Source organism: Periplaneta americana, chromosome 2 (assembly GCF_040183065.1).
Source record: "Periplaneta americana isolate PAMFEO1 chromosome 2, P.americana_PAMFEO1_priV1, whole genome shotgun sequence".
Classification (NCBI taxonomy): domain Eukaryota; kingdom Metazoa; phylum Arthropoda; class Insecta; order Blattodea; family Blattidae; genus Periplaneta; species Periplaneta americana.
Window position 1 is genome coordinate 133,848,892 of NC_091118.1, and position 26,604 is coordinate 133,875,495.

Consider the following 26,604-nt stretch of genomic DNA (forward strand, 5'->3'; position numbering starts at 1 on the left):
CCTGTATGTGTAGTGTAGAGAATGGGTGATGTAGATGAAGAAGGGAGAAGGGGAAACCCTGTGCTGGCATGTGGCCTACTCCTGTCGGATAGCACTAAGGGAGCCCCAGGCTTAACATCCTTGTCCAATGGACGAATCACTATCAACAGTGACATATGCCTTCACTTCATATGCACTGCGGAAGATTTGGAATTTAACCCAGACATATTGATGCATAATCTAGTGATTAGAATTTGTGCACCGCCACCTCTCCTAGTCCTGAGGTAGAAATTTTACATGAAAATCTCTGAACCCACTGGGAATCAAATCCAGGTCGACTAGTCTGAGGCAGACATGCTACCACAGAGCTAACTTGGTGTACCTTGTACTACTGTATATAAAAATATGGATTCAAGTGTCATAATAGAAGAACTGAAAAGATAAATTATGCTGTTTGAATAGCTTACAATATGAGTGGGTAGAGTCAGTAGAAAGTCGTTAATTTCCCAATTGCTTTTATTTATTTAAATGAATAAACATAATACATTCTAATACATATATTACACACACTCTCTTCAGAATTTACAATATCTCACTTCGATGTTGTCATGCAAGACATTTGTCTACAAATAGTTATATTAATAAAAAATCTGCAAGAAAACAGCATATAAATTATTCTGATTTGCTCCATCTTATAAATTAACAAATAAGAAAACCTTTGCGGAAAAGAACATAAGTATAAAAAAAAAAATAAACACAAATACTAAAGAAGAATTTGTCCATGGTAACGCAAAAAAGTTGTATAGCGAAACCATGAAACGATGTTCCTATGCAGTTTTCCAGAAAAGGTTTATTTTCAAACAATAAATTCAGCCATGGATACAAACATTCATACTTTCACGTCCAGTACAGGAAATAAGAGAAGAAAGCCTGTTTTGTGAATATTAAATTCACTCGAAGATTTCCTAATTTGATTGCTTACTGGTAGTTTTAGTAAATTCTGGTCTGTAATTTCTTTTTCTTTCTTTGTGAATAATTATTTGTTTCCTGAAATTTAACATTTCAATTGTATTTTATCATTTCCATTAATTTTGGCTTTCAATTGGCTATGTACCGGTACTTACTTATGGGCTGTAAATTATAATCAGAAATCCACGTTAAATATTAAGATTTGAAAATGATGAAGTACAGGTTTTACTAAGTGCTTACCTTTAATGTTTCTATAATATTCAGGGTGTTTATAAAGAAAAACTTTTCTTTCAATAAATTTAAAAATTGTTATTTATAATATTGCCTATATGAAGCATTCGAATTGGAGCAAAATTAGATTATTGCTGAAAATATATTTCAAAACATAGGCCTACATATTTATATTCTGGAAATTTTATATCATTAAGTAGCTTTCAAGAAATGCACATTGGCATAGAAACAAAATTAGAACGTTTTATCTCATCACATTACCTAAATTCATCAGAGAGTAATATTACCAAAAATTAGCGTTGTTCACAGAACTTTAGCTACAGGAAAATTTTTAGGGCTATTAATGAGTCTACTAGTGACCAGAAAACTGGCAAAGCATTCATGACTCAAATTTATTACAGAACGTTTCTCCCTTGCCAAACACTTTGGCTTAAACTCTGAATTTGTACAGAATTCTGCTGAAGATGGTCTTTAACAACAAAGAGCATTATTATACAGTGCAGGCAATCTGAAAAGTCCCGAAACATAGCTCAGCTGGTCAGCAACCCAAGCCCATGCATTCCTCTCTATGAACCAGCTGTGCTCTTCTTGCCTGAATTCGGTTGTGTGTGAGATTTCATCAGAGTAGGACATTTGTATTGTGTAGTCGTAAGTGAGATTTCATTAGAGAATAAAATAATGTGCAATGGTGAGATATTCACTGCGTCGTCTTATACATTCAACTTGATGACTCACATCAAATGTAGAAATTTGTGTGCCAGAACAAGAAAAGCATTAGACGTAAATTTCCTGGCAGTCCATGACGTCTTTGTTTTCTTTTCCAGTCAGTTAGAGGAGCTTACACTTGTCCACTAACTTTAATATTGCTTTTCGTGTTGAAACTGAGCTGCCTAGAAATTTACGTCTAAATGCTTGTCTTGTTCTGCCACACAAATTTCAGCACTTGATTTACTTCATCAACATGAATACAGGTTGTTTCAAAAGTGACTGTAAAAAATTTAGGGATAAAGAATGAAGACAAAGAGAAGCAAAAACGTTCCAGTAAACATGGTTCTGCAAATTAACCATTTATAAAATAATAACATTTTGCGCTAGTTGGGGCGTGTTGAATACAAAATACAGTACCAATTCCAACAAAAGAAGTGACAATTTTATTTAATTTATCAATCAGGAGACAGTAAAATTAATAATTTTGGCTTCAACACAACAGAAATGTGATTAAACATACACAAAAGAAACATTTTCTTTGAACAACAGTAAAGTTTGAGGATAAACAACGTAAGTTACAGTACAGTATGAACATCTTAACTGAAGAATTTTATAGCAACTGTTCAAAATGCTGATCATGCACTTGAATGCATGTATCTAGTCTTCTACACAAAGACCCAAGAATGCACTTGAGCATTTCTGGGTTATTCTTCATTTGCTGAAGGCATCTACATTCCAATGCTGCAGTTTTTCAGCTGTGGTGATGTCTGTTGTGTGAACTAAGCTTTTTGCACCCACCATTCACCAGATCATCTGTTTAGATATTGTCTCATACTTAGAAGGAGATGGGATGGGGAGAGAGAGGCATGCATACGAATCATGAATGTTGCTACTTTACCGTATCCATATGCTCAGTGCACTGGCGGCCCCAACCAGCAAAAAAATGGTATTATCTCCTAAATGGTTAATTTGCAGACCCATGTTTACTGGAACTTTTTTGCTTCATCCTCAAAATTTTGACCATCACTTTTGAAACACCATGTATTCATGTTAATAGAGTAAATCAAGTGCTAAAATTTGTGTGGCAGAACAGGACAAGCATTTCGATGTAAATTTCCAGGCACCCCACTTCCAACACGAAAAACAATATTAAAGTTAGTGGACAAGTTTAAGGTTCTCTAACTCCAACAAAAACATCATGGGCTGCCATAAAATTTTTCGTCTAATTTTTTTTCTTGTTCTGCCACACAAATTTCTGCACTTGATATATGTCTCCAAAATAAATATACGATGACACAGTGAATATCTCACCACTGCATAGCACTACTGTGCTATCTAATGAAATCTCAGTCACAACTGCACAACAAAATTGTACAGTACTACTGCAATCTCACTTGTGACTGACTGCAGGCGGGAAGAGCGCTCTGCTTTATGAAGGGGAATGTCAGTGATTTCATGCGACTTGGACTGCCCACTAGCTGAGCAATGTTTCTCGGGACTTTTAAACTCCTCAGTTTGTAGTACAAAAATACCAATTACGGTACATTGCAAGATGGTGGATGGATTAATTTTAAAATGACTGAGCAATAATTACGTACCAGATAATCAGATATTATAATCCACATAATTTCATACTGATTATTATAAAATTCGTGCCAGAAAACAGACAAAATTTCAAGTTACAGTTTCATTCAGCACAGTACGTAAGTGTGCACAAAAGTGAATTCTTATTTCAGCATAAAGCATCTTCTTACATTTAAGAATATCTGTGGCATAACACCAGAATATCATTACACAACTGGAAGAAAATTGCAAGAAATATTTGTCCTTTATGCTCGATAATATATAATGAACAAGATTATGTCCCTGGATTGAACAAAACACTACCAGTAGGCCTATTTCACAACATTTTCAAACACTGAAAGTTTGAATGTACTGGTAACATCTTTAGAACTTGCTACATATGAAAGTCTCTGTATAAAAAGTATAAAATAATTTTGTATTTTAATATATTTAATATTCCAGTTTTAATTCGGCAAGTTATAGTCATCATGGCATCAGTCTTCCTTTCGAGTAGTCGTTCTTAACCTTTTCCGTTGTCTGCACACCTTAGATCAAAATGTATTCTCGCACACATATAAAAGCCTTACACATATGAGCACTTAAGAAAGAAATTTCCGTGTGTGCCCGTCCGTCAATATAGGAATATTTAGGTGTAATATTAGGAACATACAAAAAAAATATAATTAATTGGATTATAATAACAATACAATTGTCTAAATGTATGTAATTAATTTGATTGCCTAACGTTGTAATGGGAAAGTTAATAACAGGAAATAATTTCTCTAATCTGACATTTGTTATTGTTATTTTCAACTATTTTAATTATGCTTAGTTTTCTTTCTAAGAAGTAGTCCCCACTAAGCCCTTTTGATAAATCTCAGCCTGATGAAGAAAATCACTCCGAAATTGTTCTGGCACTAAATTAACAGGAGATTTTAGCGCTTTTATAAGTAAATTACACTACTTAAAAATGTTACTTTGCATACTTCAATATTCTATTCATAATTAATTATATTTTAGACATACAGTATCTTGAACAACTCCTTATTGAAAAGACTACAGTGGACTATAGTGGACCTTATGTTGTTAGCAAACAGCTGGATACATTAAGAAGATTGATTGATTGAACAACTCCTTGTATACTGGTATCTAGTAAAGGTGTTTCACATCCTCCGGAGTGCGTGCATTCAGGTTAAGAACCACTACTTTAGAACATTAAGACCTTCATGTAATATACACAAGAAACAAGCATTCTCTTCTTTTACACCAGTGTTTGTATAGTACAAGTTGGAGCATAATATCATCTAAAAATACATTTATTATAAGAGTAAGCAATATTTTGTTCTTAACAAATACATAAGCAAAAGCACATACCACTTTTTCATAAGTCCAAAAAACTATTTACTCTTTTCTTTCGTATAAAAATCACTAATATAACTTGATATTGTCAAATAGGAGACTCGTGTATCTTCTCTTAAAGAAATTAGTCCAATTCGTTACTAAAATCACTTATTTTTTTCCTTTCGCACAACTAGGTACCAATGATTCATCTTCACATTTCTGGGTATCAACTTTAAAAACTGTTCCATCTTCACATGTAAACCTGAAATCCAGAACTTGACGACTATGGAAACCAGGAGAACAATAATGAAACATCCTGCAGTCGTCTGGATCAGGATGATATTTATGTAACTCTTTGCCAGTACACACAAATCCTGTCTCAGTGTGCTTACTGTCAAATGAAACAGAAGGTTGAGAATTTACTGAAGATAAGGTGTATCCCAAGTGAGGTGTGGGTGAGGTGTTTTCCAACACTCCTGTATCTCCTTGAGAAGGAAATTTTTGTATACTAGGAGTTGTCGTTGGGAATGGAGTTGCTAAATCATTGATGGAAAATATAACTTCCGTTGTATGACTCTGTCCATTCAACTTAAAATCTTTTTCATTCCCATATCCAACAGAATAATCACTTACAGAATGATTATGTACACTTCCATCACTAACTTTCACAGTAGTAGTGTCAAGTAATGGCGAACTTTCACCTTGATTAGATGCTGATTTGAGGCTCGAGTTTTCTAAAGACGAGAGAGAAGATAATCTTGGGGAAAATGTAGAAACTACTCCAATTTTAGAATAGAGAGATTCATCTACAGAATTGGCACTAAGTTTTGAGCTTTTGGTAAATAAGGGAGAATTCTCCGTTTTTAAATCAATATCAACTCCATTTGTACTGAAACCAAGATAAGGAACAGTTGTCTCTTCATGTTTAATATCTGAAGGCTGCAGGCTAGAAACTGCATTCTGTGAGCTTGTTACTTGGTCATTCGCGACTGGATCATCTGCCACAAGCGTCGGAGCAAGAGTAGTGGTACTTCTTCTCCTTGCATTCAGTTGTGGTGTATTTACGTCAGGTTTTTCACTCGATGCAACAGTGAACCTATGATTTTTCTTGGATTTTTCTTCATTTTTCCCAATGTAATTTGTGTTGCCTCTAGTACGATTCCTCCTGATTGCAGGCGGTTTCCTTGATGCTAATGTTGCTCTGGGCTGAATTACAACAGGAGGGGGAGTTGGAGTTGAGTAACGGTTTCTAAAAACTTCCCGCTGCTTTGAAGGTCGAAACAAACTTGGAATTGTTGAAGGAACAGATGTCGTGGGAAGCTGTGTCGTAGTAGTTGTTACTGGTGTGGTAACCGATGGTTGTTCTTTGAAACCAATAGTAGCATAGGAAGTCACCTCCACGCCCTTCGAAATCTCATCTCTTTGTAGATGTGGAGTCACTTCTGCAGATGTTGTAGTGTCATAGACAGGCGAAGTAACTTTTTCTTGAGGTTCAGCAGTTGTTGCAATGGTTGTGTCGTAATTTGGTAAAAAAGACGCTGATTCCACTTGAGGAAGAACTTTTGATTCAGGCGTTTCATCCTTGATTTCATGTAAATCTGAAGGAAGACTAGTAGTAGCTCTTTCATCAAAGACTGTGTGCTGCGTAGTTGTCTTCTTTCCAAGAATGACAGAAGATTGTTTGTGAAGCTGAGTTGTAAGAGAAGAAAGAGTGATATCGTCTTCATAATTTTCTTCCAGCTTTCTGTCATTCTCATCTCGTAATGCATTTGCTTTATTTCTGCCTATTTCTTGCAGGAAACTAGGATTTGTGTTTGTTTCAAATAATTCTGGAGTTATATTAGTTTCAGTGATTCTTGGTTTTTGTGTACTACGATCAGAAATATCTGCCCTAATATTTACAGATGGTTCTGTGGTAATGTCCTTACTGTATGGTAATTCTGAACTTGAAATGTCATTCACCTTTGTAGTTGTGCCGTGAGTACTGGTTTCATATTTTGCATTCACATTTTCTTCCTCGTCTAATTTGTGTATATCTGGTTGCTTCTTAATTCCTTCTGTAATGTAAAAACCTGCTGGATTACTTTCAATGTGCGGTGAATCGACGACACTCTTAGGTTCATTTGCTGGATGACTTTTACTTTGCTGTGAATCGGTAACACTCTGAGGTTCATTAATTGATCTCTGTGTCTGAGTTTCTGTGGTTGATGAAGTTGGCCCAGGAAGAGAAGAGGTTTCTGTTCCATTAGTTTCATCAACATACTCATCATCATAATAATATTCGTATTCATATTCATCTGCATTAGCTTTTTCGTGAGCTGAATTTTGGTTTGTGAGACTCTTACTATTAACGTCCACATTCAAAATCTTTTCAGTTACCGGTACCCAAGGAGCTACTGTTACACTTTCACGCAATTTACCAATTACATCAGTAAATTCAGTAATGTTTTTAATATAAGTGACTGTTTCAGTCGTAGATTGAACTATATTCTTTACATTGCTATTGGTTTCAGTTTCATGAGGTCTAGGATCATTCTCAATGTCACTCTTTTCTGATGTACTATTAACTTCTTTAAGATATTTTGGGCTAGATGAAGTCGTTATGTCATCATATTCATAATCATAAACATAATCAGAAGTTTCTTCTTCTTCATTCTCTTTCGCTCCATTTTGGTTTGGTACAAGTTTTGGACCCCTGGTACTTGTAATATAATCAGATGTTTCTTCTTCCGTACTCTTCTTCGCCACATTTTCTTTGAGTACAAGATCTGGAGCTCTTGTAATTGTAATATGATCAGATATTTCTCCTTCTGTTCCTTCCTTCGCCACATTTTGTTTGGATGGAAGATATGGAGCTCCTGTACTTGTAATATGATCAAAATTTTCATTTTCCTTGCCCTCTTTTGTTTCATTTCGATTAGATACAACTTCTGTCTCTCTTGTATTCGTAATGGTTTGTAATTCCTTCTTTACAGCTGGTTCAATACTATCATATTCATCAAATGGCGTAGAATTACTTTCTGTAGTGGAAGTAGCCAAATTCCTAACATTTTCATATGGCTCACCGACAGGGCCACTTTCTTCATTTACAGCGTCGTTATTTGTCCCTGATATTAAATCATCTTCGTTATTTTCATTTTCTTCCGATTCTGGAGGAAATGGTTCCTCTTTTGCGTCTTTTTCAGAAGAAACAGCAGCTGAATCGTAATCATAAGCATAATCTTCAACATTGGCAATGTTGTCCTCCTTTGCTTTGTCTTGTTCTGATGATTTATCTTTATCTATAGGCTTTGATGCATGTGCTTCATAATTATCATCCACATAATCATAATAATCAAATTTTTCGTTATTTGTTGCTTGACGTTTTGTTCTGTACTTCTTGTCAACTCCTGATTTTTTTACAACACTCTTCTTTTTTGCTTTCGTATTCTTCATTTCGGTTTGTTCCCTTTCTTTAATGGTATGTCTCCTTACTCTACCTTTGGAGCCATGATTCTTGTTTCCGGATGGTGAGGTTTTTCTGAAAGAGTGTTCAGGTGCTGAATATAATGCGCAGTCCACTTCTTCCCACTTATCGCAGTTACCTTCTGGCTGGTTGAACACTGTTCCAGGAGGACAGACAAAGGATGATTCCAGGGTTATTTTTCCGGCAATAGTACGACACAAATGAAAGACCTGGCACTGCGTCTCTACATCAGCGTAGTGTCCATCTTGAGGTTTGTCATCACAAGTGAATGATGTTTCAGGTATGCTGTCGACAGTGTATCGAGGTTGTGGACCGCCTGCAGATGATGATGCTGCCGGAAATATAAAATACATCCATATTAGTGCTTAAACAATAATCTTTGTAGGGGAAAATTACGTTAAGACGGTTATACTGATTATTAATTCAATTTTATTTCACTTGGTTGGATACGGTTACATTATTTGAGTACATAATTCAATTTGGTTTACATTATCTTTTCACGTTAATTTTCATTTCTTGACAGATCACATCCGACAATAAGTGAATTTTTCTAATGTATTTAAAACCAAATCAAGAGAACAATAACAGTTAGGAAATTAGTCTCAATTGTTAATTTATAATCAAATCAAGTTTAAAACTAATCTTAAAGAACAGAATTCTATCAAGACAAAACTGTATCAGTTTCTGAAGCAAGCTCAACCGAATTAGAGCGTTCACCACTCTATGTAAACTTTTAAAAATGTAACTGCTATATGCAAGAATATCAGTAACACTAAACCAAATACCCGTGAACCAATTTCTTGCACAGTTAAAGAATTATCTTTTTATTGTGTTTCTTGCAACGCAATAGCATTTTGAATTTTGTCAAAGCAAAAGGTTTACTAAGACTTATGAAGAAGAATAAATATACGATATATAATATTTTAAATTTCCTCCTGAATTGTAACAGATAATGTAGAGCATCTCTTGATTAACTCTACCAGCTAAATTTTACATTCTTAGTTCCTTATATCCTTACCTTTTTATATGAACAGACTGAGAAAAGTAATTAATATACTTAAAGACAGTTTAATGTACAGAGGATCCCCTTACATATAGGTTTGCTTTGTAGCAAATGCAGTTAGCAGCATTCACTATGTTACCAAGAGCTATGTACAATCACTCATAAGTCAGAAATGGAACTAGCCTAATATGTCAATTTGATAATAAAACGATACCCACATTACAGAAAGTAGGCCTACTGGTATTGAAAGTGTTGAATACTGTTTCGTAAAACTTTCTAACATTTTACAAAACTATAGGTACACTATTAAGAGAAGCTCTACTCAAGTAAATGTATCTGCCCAGTATTTCCTTTTGATCCTCACTCTGGATATTATTTCATTTAATCTTTTCTCTCTAAATTCATGCTAATTTTTACTTTTATTTCTGTACTTTATTGGCAGTAAACTTCTTTCATTTCTAAATATTTTTACAGTCTACAGCAGTGTTCCACAAGATGAAAGGTGTGACGCGAAAATTAATTGAAATTAAAATGGTGTGTTGACAAAACATGCCCAATCCCCGAGTGTGTTTTGTGTGGTGAAAATCTCAGTAATGCTATGGTTCCCAGTAAATTGAAACGACATTTGATAACAAAACATTCTTTTCTGTCAAAATATAGGCTATATGTTATATGTATATTATTATCGTCAGTTGTTGGAACAAAAAAAAAAAAAACAAAAACAAAAGGACAAGTGACACTCATGACGATGTCGGTACAGGTTTCACAAAAAGTACAGGAAGCTAGCTATAAGGTAGCTGAACTTATTGTAAAAAAAAAAACAATAGCTGAAACGTTGTTAATACCTGAAAATGGGTCGTTTGAGATGTTCCCAACTGTATGGCCCTTGCTGACGGTAATAAAGTGTTGATGGACTTAATTAAAGAACATTTAGTAATCTTGCAGCAGAAGTTCAAGAATTATTTCGGAGAGAATGTTCAAGACTTTTACTGAATTCGTGATTGATTCTTCGTGGATTCAAAACATCTTCCGAATAATACACTCGTACAAGAGGAACTAGCAGACTTAAAAGCAGACAGAATATTGAAATTAAAACTTCTCGAAGTGCCTTTGGAAACATTTTGGTTGTCAATAAGGAGTGAATACCCGGATATCTCTAAGATGGCAGTTAATATGTTATGGCCATTTTCAACTACATATATATGTGTGAACTGGGCTTCTCGACGTTAAATGAAAATTGAAACATCAAAGAGGGAGAGACTCAAATCCATCGATAAGCAATGAGGCTTGCACTGTTAACGATCCCACCACGAATCAGCCACCTGTGTGCAGCTAAGCAGGCCCAAGTATCACATTACTTTAATACTAGTAATAAAAATGCGTATAGTATTTTCTACAGTGATTTAAAGTTCATAAATTCTTAATAAATGCTAAAGTCGATTTCTGTTTTATAATAACGACAACAACAACAGTAATAATAATAATAATAATAATAATAATAATAATAATAATAATAATAATAAATTTAATTACATTACGTAATTATATTAAGAGAGTCACACCATATGTTTCTGAGGGGATTAATATTTTGGTATGCCGTGTTGAGTCTAGGCCCATCTAGGGTGTGCCGTGTTGAGTTTAGGCCCATCTAGGGTGTGCCGTGAGTATAAAAAGGTTGCGGAACACTGGTCTGCAATACTGTACAGTAAATTTTTTTCAGAAATAAATAAAAGATTCTATATTCAGGGGTTTTTTTTTTAATATAGGCTAATATTCCGAATTGTGTTTGTTTCGGTGGTTGAGTGATCACCATGCTTAATATTAGATCCAAGTTTCGTGGATTGAAATACTGTCGAGGATGATGGATTTTCAAGATCAATACAAAGACTTCATGTTGTGTCCTTAGAAAATAAATAAAGTTGTGAGTCTTGAGTTATAGGATTTCCAGCACGTTCAAGAACCCTGTTCCTGACTTAGAGATCTCAAGAAAAAAATTACTGGAACTTTCTCGATCATTAAACAATTTAAGTTTGTTAGTCATCTATTTTAGCTATCATCGGGGGTATGGAATTCTGCCTTACAGATATCCCTGCCTCAGAAGTGTAATTCTTTACAGTACAGAGTCCACAGAGATTCTTATTAATCATATCATAGTACATACAAAATATTAGTTTGTATATTTAGCAATCAAATTCTATGCATAGTTATGAGTGAACCTGTATAGCAAGAAGTTCAGTTGTGATTACTGCAGACTGTACTAACTCCATAGCAAACCGACGAAAAAGGGAACACTTTTGTGTTATTGTGGCGAATTTCAATGAGTACAGTAAAATGTTTATCGGACAACAGTGAATGCATCATCATTTAAAAGTCAATGTTGCTGTCTCTTCTGTTGGTCTTCAATGTGCGCAGTCTCGTCACTTACTGATGTGCATCAATTGAAGCAGCAACAATGTCAGTCAAGTTTCCGAGGTGTCAAACAGTCTTCTCTGAAAAATCAGATTAATTTCTGTCAATAAATTATATAAGTAATACTCACTACAGAAAAATTATAAGTATAAAAGAATACATTGTTGAAAATGAAAGATAATGTCGTTATTCCACAAAAGTGTCAGTCTTAGTTTTAGATTGTTGTCCATAATAGATAAATAATTGTCAACACGTTCCTTCTTTTTCTTATCGCCTTTCATACATTATTATAGAGGTTCTTTTAATCAAATTATATGGTACATATCAATAAAATTAAAAAAAAAAAACTCAAAACTTTCAGATTTGAGGTACATGTGTAAAAAGTTTGTCATTTTATTTAAATTCACTATTACACAGTGCTTTTCTTCTGAAGAAAGAGGTAATGGAACTCTGTGTAGATTATATTATAGCAGATGGGGAGATGATTTGTGTCCAGTGCACGGAAATTTTGTCGTTTTTAACCTCCTTTATTTCCAACTTCAACACATTCAAGGCCAAAACGGAATTCGTGTTAAAAACATAGTTATTAACATATTTTTCAGTTCCGTAATGAAAGAAAACAATAAAAAAGTGCCGGAACACCATTCCTGTGCTTTCCACCAAAAAAAGCACTGTTGTTACATACTATTTAATTAGGTAGTAATGCTTTTCAACTTCGTATCTGTCAAGTATTGATTCAGTGGATACCAGTATAGAGGAAAGACTAGAGCAGCATGAGAATCGTCCAAATAAAAAGAAGTTTGTCAAGAATCGAAATCTATTCATCATATGATTGACAAGAAAATCTATTTTAAGAAATAGCCTATCATGAAATCTTCGTTATATTCGGCTCGAATTAATTAAAATTAATCAACAAAACATTAACGGAGAGAAAAAATATCTTATACAGAGTGATGAATTTCTTTTACTTAACAGCATCAAAATCTGTGGATTTAGAAAAAGCGTTTGACAGGGTGAATTGGAATAAACTCATGGAAGTCCTGAAGAAAATTGATGTGGATTGGAAACAGAGGAGGCTATTCAGTAATTTTTATATGAAACAACGAGTCAAGATCATAATACTTACTTATGGCTTTTAAGGAACCCGGAGGTTAGTTACCGCCCTCACATAAGCCCGCCATCGGTCCCTATCCTGAGCAAGATTAATCCAGTCCCTACCACCATATTCCACCTCCCTCAAATCCATTTTAATATTATCCTCTCATCTATGTCTCGACCTCCCCAAAGGTCTTATTCCCTCCGGCCTACCAACTAACACTCTATAATCTGGATTCACCCATATGTGCTACATGCACTGCCCATCTCAAACGTTTGGATTTAATGTTCCTAATTATGTCAGGTGAAGAATAAAATGCATGCAGTTCTGCGCTGTGTAACTTTCTCCATTCTCCTGTAACTTCACCCTTCTTAGCTCCAAATATTTTCCTAAACACCTTATTTTCAAACACCCTTAACCTCTGTTCCTCTCTCAAAGTGAGAGTCCAAGTTTCACAACCATACAGAAGAACCGGTACCAGTAATATGTTTTATAAATTCTAACTTTCAGATGTTTTGAGAGCAGACTGGATGATAAAAGCTGCTTAACTGAATAATAATACGCATTTCTCATTTTATTCTGCGTTTAATTTCCTCCCGAGTATCATTTATATTTGTTACTGTTGCTCCAAGATATTTGAATTTTTCCACCTCTTCAAAGGATAAACTTCCAATTTTTGTATTTCCATTTCGTACAATATTCTGGTCACGAGACATAATCATATACTTCGTCTTTTCGGGATTTACTTCCAAACCTACCTCTTTACCTGCTTCAAGTAAAATTCCCTTGTTTTCCCTAATAGTTTGTGGAATCAGAAGGAGAAGAAATGTCGGAAGTCGAATAGAGAGAGAAATACGACAAGGATGCTTTTTATCACGTATCCTGTTCAACATCTGCTTGGAGGATTTAGTGAAGAACTGTTTTCAGAACATGGGAGAGATGACAGTAGAAGAAAGAAGAATAAAGTATATAAGATTTGCTAATGATATGGCATGGTTAGCAGAAGAAGAGATGATACTAAGGGATATGTTACTCGAATTAAATGACAGCTATGAATGATATTAAATGAAAATAAATGCAAATAAGACGAAAGACCATGGTTATCGGAAGAAAAATAAAGAATGTAAACATGAGGATTCGAAATGAGGACGTAGAACAAGTGGACAGTTTTAAACACTTAGGGTACCATATATTATAAGTAGTAGGCCTAACATGAGCTGCTGCAAGAAGTCATAAGGATAGCAATGAAAAAAAAAAAGCCTTTAACAGAAAAAGAAGCATCTTCTGCGGCCCTTTGAAAAAAAAAAACTAAGAAAAAGAGTGTGCTTTGTGTGGAGTGCACTGTATGAGGAAGAAACATGGGCATTAAAACGAAATGAAGAGAAACAATTAGAAGCACTTGAAATGTGCATATGGAGAAGAATGGAGAATGTGAAACAGACAGGAAGAATAAGGAATGAAGCTGTACTAGAAAGAGTAGCTGAATCACTGGCTAAAAAATAAACTGCTGTTATAATTATTAACACATAAAATAAACTACCATATTGAAAGTTGCAGTGGAAGGAGTGCTGAACGGGAGAAGAGTTTGGGACAGAAGAAGATATCAGATAATAGACAACATTAAGATATATATATTGTATGTGGAGATAAGAGAAAGATTGGAGAATGCTGGGTTTGCAGTGAAGAACATGTCCTTGGGCAGAAAACTATGAATAAATGAATATACTTGCCTTTCCTACCGTTTGCATCTACCTATGGCCTTCTACTGATTAATAATCTATTGAATTGAATTGAATTGAATTGAATTTAACGGAGAGGGCACTATGGCCCAGCACTGCGATCTGTTAAGATCTATTGCGCTGACCCTCTGGTGACGGATGCCCAAACCTATACCAGCCGACCACACTAAGGTTCTCTGCATGCCCAGGTTTAAAGCAGGCAACCCCACTCGTCCCTAGGCCAGCACCCTCCATGCGTCACCAGCCGGCATTCGGGGAATGCTAGGGAATGATAACAAAATGGAGAAATGGTGACGGAATGATGTAAATGCCTAATTTGGGGAAAATTAGGAGAACCCCGGGAAAAAACCCAACTGCGACCTTGTCCGCCACAAGTGTCACTATGGATTTTTTCATGAAAAAATCCTAGACCTGACCGGGAATCGAATCTGGGCTGCCTGCGTGACGGTCTGAAGGTCTGAACATTCAGCCACGGCAGAGGGTGATCATCTAACTGTAACTATAACTTTAACTGATTGCAACTAACTAAATTGTCACAGAATAAACCATTAGACTCAAATTAACAAATTAAATTTTTTATAATCTAACTGCATCAGTTACGAAATAGTCAACATCTCTCTTTTCACAATTTCAGGAGAGCTTGAAAGGTGCTCACTTACCCCAAATTAAACTGTGGATCACTGTAATTTTGCAGAAATTTTTGCAGACCTTTAAATAAATAGGCTACTGATAGGTATGGTAAATATTCTGTCAGTTTTGCACTTCTGTCTGTAATTCTTCATGAACTCTTATGAGTTAAGTATTTGACTCCATATCACTCCCAAAAATGAAGCAAGTATTTTCCATTATACAACATTTTTAAATTATTTTCTATGTTTTAATTTTTCCTTCGCTTGAAAAATACCGTATTTTCACGAATACTCCACACACTTTTTCTCCAAAATGTACAAGTAAAAAATAGGGGTGTGCAGCTTATTCGAAATGAAGTTAGCAACATTGCTCAATATACCTAGCTCAATTCCTATAGGTGGTAGCGTGTATGCAGGTATGCTATTATCACAGTCCAGTATATACAGTCACGAAGCTCAATACGTAGTAAATATGCATCCATAGACAGTTGCTAACCACTAGGATCGCTATTATCGCCTCATTACAGACAATGTGAAATAGTACCGGCACAGTCTATTTTTCCTAGCACCCTCACAACACAAGCTTCGTGACTGTATATACTAGACTGTGCTATTATCTTCCCTCGCAGGTATTTCAATTGTTAACATTGCTAAATGGCGTTTGGATTAACAGTACATGTGTCAGAATCAAGTTAAAGTGTGATTAAGTGTGTAGTTTGTGAGTCTTATATTTTCAGTTCTGAAAATGATGTACTACTGAAGGTATCAGACGTGATCCTTTACTTGCAATCATAATTTGTGCTATTAATAATGTTGAGGGATATCGTGTAAATGGCCGATTAAGCAAGACAACTGACATGCATGCAGTGTGTGCATAGGATAGAGGATAGGGTCGAAATGCGTCCTGTTCCAGGATAAAATTGATTTACTATTGTTAAATGAACTGTATTTGCGTTTAATTATTTTTAATTTGTTGTGAATATATTTTATTGAAAGGTTTGTTTTTGTAATTTTTTTTTCTTTTTTTGGGGCCTTTCAAAAGTGGGGCATGCTGCTTATTAGAGGGCACAGGATATTCGAGAAAATACGGTACTGTACTTAAGCTATTGAAATAATAATACCGATGATGATGATGATGATGATAATAATAATAATGATGATGATGATGATGATGATGATGATAATAATAATAATAATAATAATAATAATAATAATAATAATAAAACATTTTCCATTGTAATGACTGAGTAATGTTATAGATTGTCTCACCTTTGGCAGCTTTCCTCTTGGTTCTGATTTTCTTTGCTTCAAAGCCAGTGTCATATTTTGAAGTTTCATCTGGTAAAAGATACAAAATTACATTATAAAAATAGTTACATTTAAGAAAAGGATTTAAAATTAAGCTTTTAAAACAAGACTTAATATCTATCTTCTTTATAACTTTTGGTACTGGTACATAATTATGGTGGCATTCCTCATTCAACATAAGAAATCATGGTATAAGTAACAAAGTTTTGAAGTGAAATATAAATCATTAATTGACTGAACGCATTCATGCACACAATATATATTATTATAATTACTATTACCGCACCTATAAGCGGATACTTGAAGTGGCTATTCAGATGATACAGTGAAGCTGAGAGAGAACAGTCCACGAGGTCTCTTACTTGGCATGTTCGACTTCGCTGATTGAATCTTGTGCCAGGTCCACATAGGAACTTATTGTCTGTAATCCTGTAATGACATATTTACTATGAATTATATACGATAATATCGTTAAACTTCAACAAATAATTGCTTGAAAATATGAATGACAATAAATCCATAAATTACAATACACTTTGTAATTTTACAAAAACAAAAATTGAACGTTTTAAATAATGATAATTCATTAGTTACATAATTTTTCTTACACCCAAGTTGTAGAATAAGTTTATAATGTCTGTTACTTGTTACATAGCACAAGTTACAATATGAAAAGTGATGACTTCAATAATAAACTACATTTCAAATTGTATGAGACGAAATAATCTAATAATATAAAAAAGTTGCAAATACTGGTACCATACAAAATTTTACAAGGCAATGACTGAATATTCATAAACAAGACGTATGAATGGTAAAGAAAATGACTAAAAAATAAAATCACAGGAATGAAATATACAAGGTTGTGCATAAGTAGGTATACAGTGATAGAAAACAGGGTGAAAGGAAACCTAATTAATTCACAATGGTAATAGTTGAAGTCAATGAGAAAAAATTTTGACAAATATCTAAGTTATTTTGATACGTCCAATAGTTTTGAGAATACGAAATGTAACGTATTGCAATGCTGCAACATTGTTTGAGACGTTTTTGTTTACATTCTCTTCTCGCAAGTCTTGCGGAGTGAATGATTGCATTATACTCACCTCCACTGCAGAGCAATGATCTCAAGAAGCGTTGCAGTGTTGTAACACGTTACATTTCGTATTCTCAAAACTACTGGACATATCAAAAAATTTATTTGACAAAACTTGTTCGCATTACTTTACCTATTATCCCCCCCCCCCCGAGCCCAGGGGAGCCGAAAATGTTTAGTGGTTACTGACGCATATTTGGAAATGAGTGCGAATTACAGTTCAAGTATTTTCCATAACGCATAGCCACTCTTTTTACTCCCTGGCATATAGAAATCTGTGATAATGACCACTGGACCCGACGATGCATATACAATGATCCAACTGGCAGTACTTCGCATCATACACCCCCATCGATTGCCTCGCCCACAACCATACTGCAGTGATGTCATCATTGAAAATGTGACATAGAGATTTTTATGGATGGAGACATTGTTTCTCGTGGTGTATTTTCATGTCATCTGGTTGCCAGCCATAGTCGCAGCATATAAACAGTAAACGCATATTGAAATAAAGAAGTTTTATATAGCAACATGTCTACTTGTTACTAGATTTAATTCATTATTTTTCTCGTGTTTTGTGACAATGAAACCTTTTAAAAGTAATTATGAACATTTAACTGGTGCAGAAAAACGCAAAAGGAAAAGAGAACTTGAAAAATATGTTTCGAAATTGACTAAAATAGACTCAATATTTCGACCAAGCTGTCAAACACAAACTACCTGTGGTGGAACGAATCTCAGTGTTTCAGTACCATGACTCAAGAAAGACTTTGTGCTCTCAGTGTATTAAGGCTCAAAGACTTGATCTACATGATTTGATTGAGTCATTTGCTTCTCAAAAGGCCAGAATGGAAAAGCACTTGTTGAAGTAAGCTTCACATTAAATTTATCTTAGGTACTGTATTATTGTGTAATTATAGCCTTAGTAAAATAGTAGTTATAGCATTTAAATTTTTTTCATTTCTGTTCACTTAATTTTGTTAAAATATGGATTATTTTTCTATGTTAAATTATTTTATTTAAATCAGATGTAAAAAATAAAGTTATGATAATATGAAAACAATGGCACTAAGGAAAGGGGCCCAGATTCTCATTTTTGCTGGGGGAGCCCAGCTATAAAAAGTTACGCCACTGTATTACTGTATACCTATTATGCACCTCCATGTTTCATAACATCAGTAAGAAGAAAATTAAGTGATAAGACAAGAACTGAAAATACATTCTCTACAATGAAGGAAACAAATAAAACAATAATAATTTTCAAGGAATGTAAAATATTCTGACTTCACTACGGGCATGTAAATATTAACCAGTGGAAAGAGGGATATAAATAACAATAGATAAAAAAATGGAATGGCGAGAGTGACAGACGTAGTACTGGTAACAATGGTGGTCGTAATGATTGATGGTAATGGCATGGCAATGATGTGATGGTGGCAGCAGCCATAATTAAACCACGTAAAATCTTACATGTAAAATAATTTAAATGCAAATCAAGAATAAAACCCATTAAATAAACTACAAAACAAAAATTGGATCTAAATAAAAAGCTAAAGATAATATACAATTAAAAAAAAAAGTAAAAGCCGTGGCAATGGCAGCGAAGATGTAGTAATGGTAGTTATATGAACATGTACAAAAAAAAAAAGCATTATTTTTCACCACTGGAGAGGTCCCTATATTATTTTCTGTTGCAATATCTACGCAATTTTTACCGAACCTTTTTTAATAAACTTATATTTCGGATGCTTACTTTCCATGTCTACCGAGAGAACATATATGGAACAGCTGGCAGTCTGCTTCGAGATCGGCGTAGTAACCTCCTGGAATCTTGTCTGCACATGTGAAACTGGTCTCGGGTAGTGGAGATGCGGTGGAAGAAGAGGACTCCACCGTTACCTCTGTTGTAACTTCAGTTTCATGAACTGAATATTTTACATCATCTGGAGTTAATGCATACTGAGTTGTACTAACACCTCCTAACTTCCTGCCTCTATATCTGGTATTCGGCGAATCTTGAGCTTGTCTTAATGGTGTTATGTCTTTTACATTTTCAGAAACAGGATGTCTCTGTCCTACTCTTCTATTTGCTGCATCAATCCTGCGGACTGTACTTCTCGGTGGGTGTTCTTGTGTCTCATGACCAATGTTAGCAGATCCCTCCCGAGTTCTCTGTCTGCTTCTTTGTCTTGATCTCTGTGACGTATTGTCAACATTTCTCTCTTGTTCCAAGTTTCTGCTAGAAGTTTGATACTGCGATCTCGTATGATCGCCTCTGTCATGAGTTCTTATTTTAGGAACATTTCTTGTAAAGTCCTGGGGAGTTTTAGAATTATCTGCGGTTATTCTGACGCTAGCACTTGGTATTTCATACGTAATTTCTACAGGACTTGCAGCAGTGGCCAACACTACTTGGGTTGTTGTTTCTGCATTACTTAAATGTACTGGTACTTCTACACTTCCTGCAAGATGTTCCGAGCTTCCTGAATTGTGAGGAAGCTTTGAAAGTTCTGAAAGGTTATGGCTATTTGTACCTGTTTGAGTATTTTGATTGTGAAGGCGTCTCACCTTAACTACAGTTCTATGTTCCTGATGTTTGTTGGGTCTCGCAACTGGTTCTAATATGGCACTTTCTGAATGTTTCTGAGTTAACAGACTTGAAGCAGTGCTAGAATATTGAGATGGCTTCTGTGGAACTTCCAATCCTACTGTTGATGTTTCACGTGTTATATCAACAAATGAAGTAGGTCTTGGTCTTCCACTATTTTTCTTCAAGTCTATTTCGTCAACAAGAGTTCTTCTTCTGGACTGATTATCCGCTCTGTTTCGTCCCCTCATAGTACTGTGATGACTCGATTCCTCAGCATAACTCCTGCCTGGACCTCCTGGCCTATTTCTGTACCTAACTCCTTCAGTGCCAAATACTTCAGTAGGTAAACCATTTTGAGCTTTGCGCTTGTACCGTAATAAGTGATATCTTGATACAAAAGCATTTCTTGTTTTCCTAGGTACTTGACGTCTCTTTCTGGTATGTCTTGTTGGAGAAGGGCTTTTAAGTTGTGTTGATGGCTTTGAAATTTTTGGCACGTCTCTGAAGAATGGGTCTGATGATACATCTGCTTCTTGATATTCATCATATGCATTTGGAGGTGTGGTTTCAGAAAACAATTGTACAGACACAGCAGTGTTGTTTGTAATACTCGATGCTTTAGGAGTGCTCCCAATACTCGATGTCAATGATATTACTGGCGATATATTTCCAGGTTTGCTAGACGGGCTGCTCTTAACACTTGAACTACTTGATGTACTGCTGGTAGTTGCAATCACAGCTACTGAAGGTGTGGTGAAGAGCTGATGTCCCTGACGGTTATTGTTGTTGTTGTTATTATTGTTGTTTGAGTTGAACTGGAAGGTTATGGGATTCTGTGCAACTTGGATTGTTTGTGTGAGGAATCCACCATTGTTAGCTATGTTTGAACGTATCTGTTGCACGAGAGGGTTGGGAGGAACTTGATGTGCATTTGTTTGAGGCGGAAACGGAGAATTACTAGGAGACTGTTGTGTGGTTTGAAGTGGTGGCTGAGGACCAATGGCATGAAGTGAGAATGGCTCAATAGCAGGAGTGTGGATCGTAGTAGAATATCCACTAGAGCTCTTTGTGGTGAAAAATATAGAAGGCTGTCGAGTTGTCGACGACAATAGGAACTGATTTCTGTCATCTGAATCTGATATAGGTTTAAAACCGTGAACTTGCTTATTTTCATTATTTCTTTGTTGGTTTAATATTAATTGTGTGTTGATTTGGTGTTTGGAATGAGCATTTGGGTCCTTGGTAGAAGAAGGCGTCTGGTGGTAATCATGTCCATACAAGTGGGACGAATGTGTTGATGTTGGTTGATTCAGGATAGCAGTTTTCTGAGATTGGAAGACTTGCTGCTGCTGTCTGTTTTGTTGGTTCAGCAATAAACCACTTTCTCCAGTACCTTGTATTTTTACATTTTGCTGCAATACATTGTGTGGTTCTGGGCCAATTGGTCGAATCTGACTGCTTATCGTTGTTACAGGAAAATGATGACTTGTACCACCATTAATAACTCCAGGGTGGTCTGTAATGGAATCACTTTCATCTTCTTCCTCTTCATCATATTGGCTGGAATTGTCATCAAATTTATTTCCTTCTTGATTAGTGTTAGAAGAAGAAAAAGCGTTATTGATTGCAAGAAAGGCTGCAATTGAAGGAGGAGTGGTTGAGTGGAAATGGGTTATATGTTGAGGCTTATATGTAGGAACTGTAGTAGTTGGAACAAATGGATGAACGGGTATTTTTGGAGTTGTTGTAGAGGCAGGGTGAAGAATTACAGGTGTTGAGCTTGGAGGACGAGTAGTTGACGGTTTAGACGTCGATGTTTTACGTTTTGAACCAGGTGCATTAGATGAGGTATCACTTGATTCTGTATTGTCTTGAGATTCATTAGCTTCTTCATCCTCCTCTTCAGGGAAACTGAAACGTAAATAAAAAAAAAAATGTAAGAATACCTAACTCACTAGTGATATAAATAAATAAATAAATAATAATAATAATAATAAAAATAAATGGCATCTGATCACAAGTATTTCTCACCTCAGAGCAGCATTGTTCCCATACAGTTCGAGGTTCAAGTCGTAGAATCCCTCAGTCTTACTGCAATCCACCTCATCCACCCGTTCACACACTCTCGTCTCCTGGTCGAACACTGTGCCATTCAGGCACAAGAACTTGATGTCTGTTATCTCACCTATAACATTCACATTTCCATAAGCAACAAACAAATACCTAAGTGAAAGAAGTTAAGTGTTCAATTTATTAAAATAACATTCTTCTGTTTCATTGTGAAATTAGATCTAATAAATCTGTTACCAGTAACATATTACTTTTTATTAATGATAGCCTACTCTTCCAACTTCTATGAAATTAATTAACTCTCATATGTATTACGTATTTACCTTATTCATTTATTTCTAAAATAATTTTCATATTAATATTTCACCCATAATTCGCTTCTCGTAGCCATTTTTTTTCCAAAATAGAAATATGAAATTTCTTATATAAATTATTATTACAGACGCTACGTGCAGAAGGACAAATTAATTTGTATAGTAGAGGAGGTAAGACCTGTCCTGTGACCTTATCATGTGCCATACCTATATCACCAATGTGCAGTGGCACAAACTTTTGGAACACATTGGATGGGCTCTAACACTCGAGTTATAAGTTAAAATAAATAAAAAAGTAACTCTCATAAATAATAATAATAATAATAATAATAATAATAATAACAACACGACAAATTATTAGGTGAGCTCGGGCCCTACAGACTCATAGCATAATTATAAGGTGGTGCCACTGCCAATGGGTATGGAGGAGGAAGATAGGTTTTAGTCTGATATAAACTTCTGTGTCGGTAGATTCGTAATCATGAAACAAATTTTCTTTCTAATAGTTCATTCTTCCCCCAGTCGCACAGCTTACATGTCAAGTCTCCCCTCCTCATCTGTACAGTTCTAGGATTTAAAATCACACAATAACAAATTAATTCAATTAAATAATATACTCATCAATTTGTTCTACAAAAGAAAACCAAATACTAATACAATCTTATAATAAAATAATTAAACCCAAATGCGATTTTATTCCTCTTTTCTTCCATTTATTAGGCTTGGAGACCTGTTTCGTATTCGGCGAAGAATCACGGAGTCTTGTTAATGGATGAACCATAGACAGTGATGTCACACGCTCCTGTCGCCTTCCCAAGAGAGAAGGATCCGTTATTGGAAAAGCTTCAACTTTTCCAACAATTCTCTGTTATCCTATTTTTTAATTTCGTATTTTTTCTAGTACCAGTAACCAATAAGTAAAACTGACAAAATCTGCATGTTATAGAAAAGAGGCAAATTGGATTCTTGAAGAGGTCTCAAAAGTCGACTGTAATTCCGAGTTCCGATATATCACCGCACATACACTTTTCCATCTCTCTCTTGTGGATGATATTTCAGCACGACTCTACGAGTTCTGCTAGAGCTCTTGTCTGAAGATGATTTTTCCAGGTTAAATGACCATAAGAAATGTGATTCAGACTTGGTTGAACCTTAACTTTTTCCATATCTATTCATTCCCACTATGTATATCAAGTTATTATAATATAATCACACTAGTACCGATATTTCATTGTACAAATTTAATAAATTTTCATTTCTGATCATAATCATGCCAAGATAACACACAATAGTAGGGTATTTTTTATCAAGAAATACCTCATTGTGTCTGTGTTATATTTAATTTTATACTTTTAGTGAAAGATCTAATTACTTCTTTTAAGTCATGTAGGCTAGTCAAGATATGTTATTATGTTTACTCTTTCCATAATCTATATAATTATATTATCTAAAGATAAGCTAGCTCATGCACTCTACAATAATGGTATCTGCAAGTAGCTAGGCCTACTAATAATGCAAATAGGTAATTTATTATGAACTGTCTTAGAATGATATCAGTGAAAATAAAAGTAATTAATGTAGGGTAGACCTTGTATTTAGACTACATTACATTTTGAAAAAACAATTAATTTTCGTAATTAATTGACAAGATACCTTTCTGCCCGATTGTACAGACATGAAACATCTGGCAACCCGTCTCCACGTCTGCATAGTATCCTCCAATAACCTTTCCCTCACAGGAGAAGTTTGTGTCTGGTAAGTTGTCGAAGTCCAGATACTAAAACACAACAAGAGATAATCACATTTCTTCGTATTCTTATAAAATGTAAACTCCCTACAATAAAATTTGTGTATTTTCCTTTTTAAGGTTTTTTTTGGATAAAACACAAACCAAAATGGTTAGCCATCTTCCTCACATTGCCAAGAAAAGCACGTTTATGGCATAGCGTAATTATTAGGCAATGCATTTAATGTAGAATTATTTAATATATCCTAAACAAGGTAAAGTCCACTGCTGTGGAGTAACGGTCAGCGCGTCTGGCCGTGAAATGAACGGGTTTGAATCCTGGTTGGGACAAGTTACCTGGTATGGGTTTTTTCCGGGATTTTCTCTCAATCAATTGAAGCAGAATTGATGGATTAGACCTCGGACTCATTTCGCCATCATTAGTTCACATATCATCATCATCATCATCATCCATATCATAGCTCAGGTTCAGTTCATTGTACAGTGTGGTGTATTTGTACAAGAGCGTGGCTGTTCAGCTAACCAATCATTCACAGAATAGGAGTGGTAAGCACAATAAGCTTGAGGCTGCAGTGCAAGCCTTCGGGTCCCTCCTCCGTACAAGAAAAGAAAACAAGGTAAACTGATGTATCAGTAATTTTGTATGTCGATAAGCTGCACACCATATTTCAAAACAAAGACCGATTTCATTTAAATTAAATTTCAACATTTTTCCGAGAACCTGAACGAAGAGAGATTTCTGAGCGGATAAAAAAGCATCTTCTTAAATTTCTAAACCTACTAACATTTAAAAATAACTTTACTCCTTCATGATGATGAGATATAAAAGTTTATCTTTATCTTCGAAAACGTGGATGTAATAAAAAACTACAAAGCATTCTAGAAATCTATGCTATCACAAAACATGACCATAAAGGGAAGTAGGCCCATATAACTTTTGTTAATAGCCCAAAGCAGCTTTCACTAAAATGTCTAAAAATCACGTTTAAATTTGGGATGTCTATCACAATGGGAAATTTTATCAGTAGATCAGTAGAAATTCTTCCAAAATTCCCAAGATTGCTCTGACAACAAAATAATGACTAGGTACTGCTGATATTTGACAATCGCAAACTTGTGAACTTTTTAAGAATACCTATTTCTGATGTACAGTATTGATAAAGTTCCTTGTGCCATACACATCCGAATTTGCATGCATTCGAAAGTGTTTGTCTGACTTCCTGGTATTTTAATGACAGCTGTTTTGGATTATAACTTGTAAGCAAGATGCTTCTGGGCGCAGATTTCTGTTCTCAATCGCTTTTTATGAACTACTTTAGTGGTTCTAAAAAGATTTTTGGCATAATCACTGAAATATTCTGTGTATTTGGAACTTCTATTTGCTAAAATATTGCATTACAATAGTTAGGTAACAAGATTGTTAATGTATGTAAATTGCATTGTAGGCCTATGTGTTTAATAATTTAATAGTACCATACACTACAGTACTATTTAATTTTATAATATCGTATATTAGCATTCTTAAAGCAAGAAATGTTTATTTTTTCCGAAGTCCTTTCCAATTCAGATCACTTATCTGTTCGTTATAGCCTACTGAGACTGCCTACTTGATTATTTGGTTATTGTATAAAGATGATGAAAACCTGTAATATTGTAATGCTTTAAATTTTTAAATAAAAAAAACCATACATGCAATACAATGATTTAAATAATATGGAATTAAATCGTAAAGCAAGTGAAATAATAATTAATGTCATAGTACCTGGAAACAAAAAGAGGAAAATACATTAGATGAAGTCATTACCGACTCCATTGGTTCTGGTAAGACTTTACTGAATGTGAATGAGCAAATAAAATATAAATTATTATTAATGGAAAGAGAATAAGTGCAGCTAAAAAATACATTATTTAAGAAAACATTTTGCTTACATGATTATTATTAATTTTCTTATACCTATATTAAATGCTATAATATTTCAAAATACGGCTTAAATCATCAGAGAAAAACACTTAATCATGAAAATAAATCATACTAGTGGCTTGTGCAGCAAATACTGCTGCAAACTAAGTTCGTTAGATGTTCAAATAAACATTTTTCAGATTTATTTTCAATGAAGAATACTTGTCTTTTTGATAGTTATTTGCTTTCATACCGGTAATAATGAAACATACTCCCTCTGAATGGATTTTTTTAGGCCAAATACTTTTTCTTGAACCTATCCGACTTCAGTTTTTGAGTTTCAAAGCGAAAACGCAAGTATCAATGTCAGGACGATAGCAGTAGCTATTTCAGGTCATTGTGGATTGTAGGCAAAAGTTAAAAATATGTCAGGTTTGCTAAGCTTT

General features: G+C 34.8%; 1 protein-coding gene across 2 annotated transcripts in view; it reads right to left on the reverse strand.

Moving 5' to 3' along the window:
• Positions 1-477: 477 nt before the first annotated feature.
• LOC138694583 (mucin-2-like) overlaps positions 478-26,604 on the reverse strand; it is a 417,701-nt gene continuing 391,574 nt past the window's right edge. For both annotated transcript variants that reach the window (XM_069818451.1, XM_069818452.1), the window contains exons 4-9: positions 24,165-24,288; positions 22,159-22,312; positions 19,291-22,038; positions 16,728-16,870; positions 16,403-16,471; positions 478-8,588 (exon numbers count right to left, since the gene is read on the reverse strand). In XM_069818451.1, the coding sequence (XP_069674552.1) occupies positions 4,960-8,588; positions 16,403-16,471; positions 16,728-16,870; positions 19,291-22,038; positions 22,159-22,312; positions 24,165-24,288 (6,867 nt within the window). In that variant the 3' untranslated portion in view covers positions 478-4,959. The remainder of the gene's footprint in view (positions 8,589-16,402; positions 16,472-16,727; positions 16,871-19,290; positions 22,039-22,158; positions 22,313-24,164; positions 24,289-26,604) is intronic.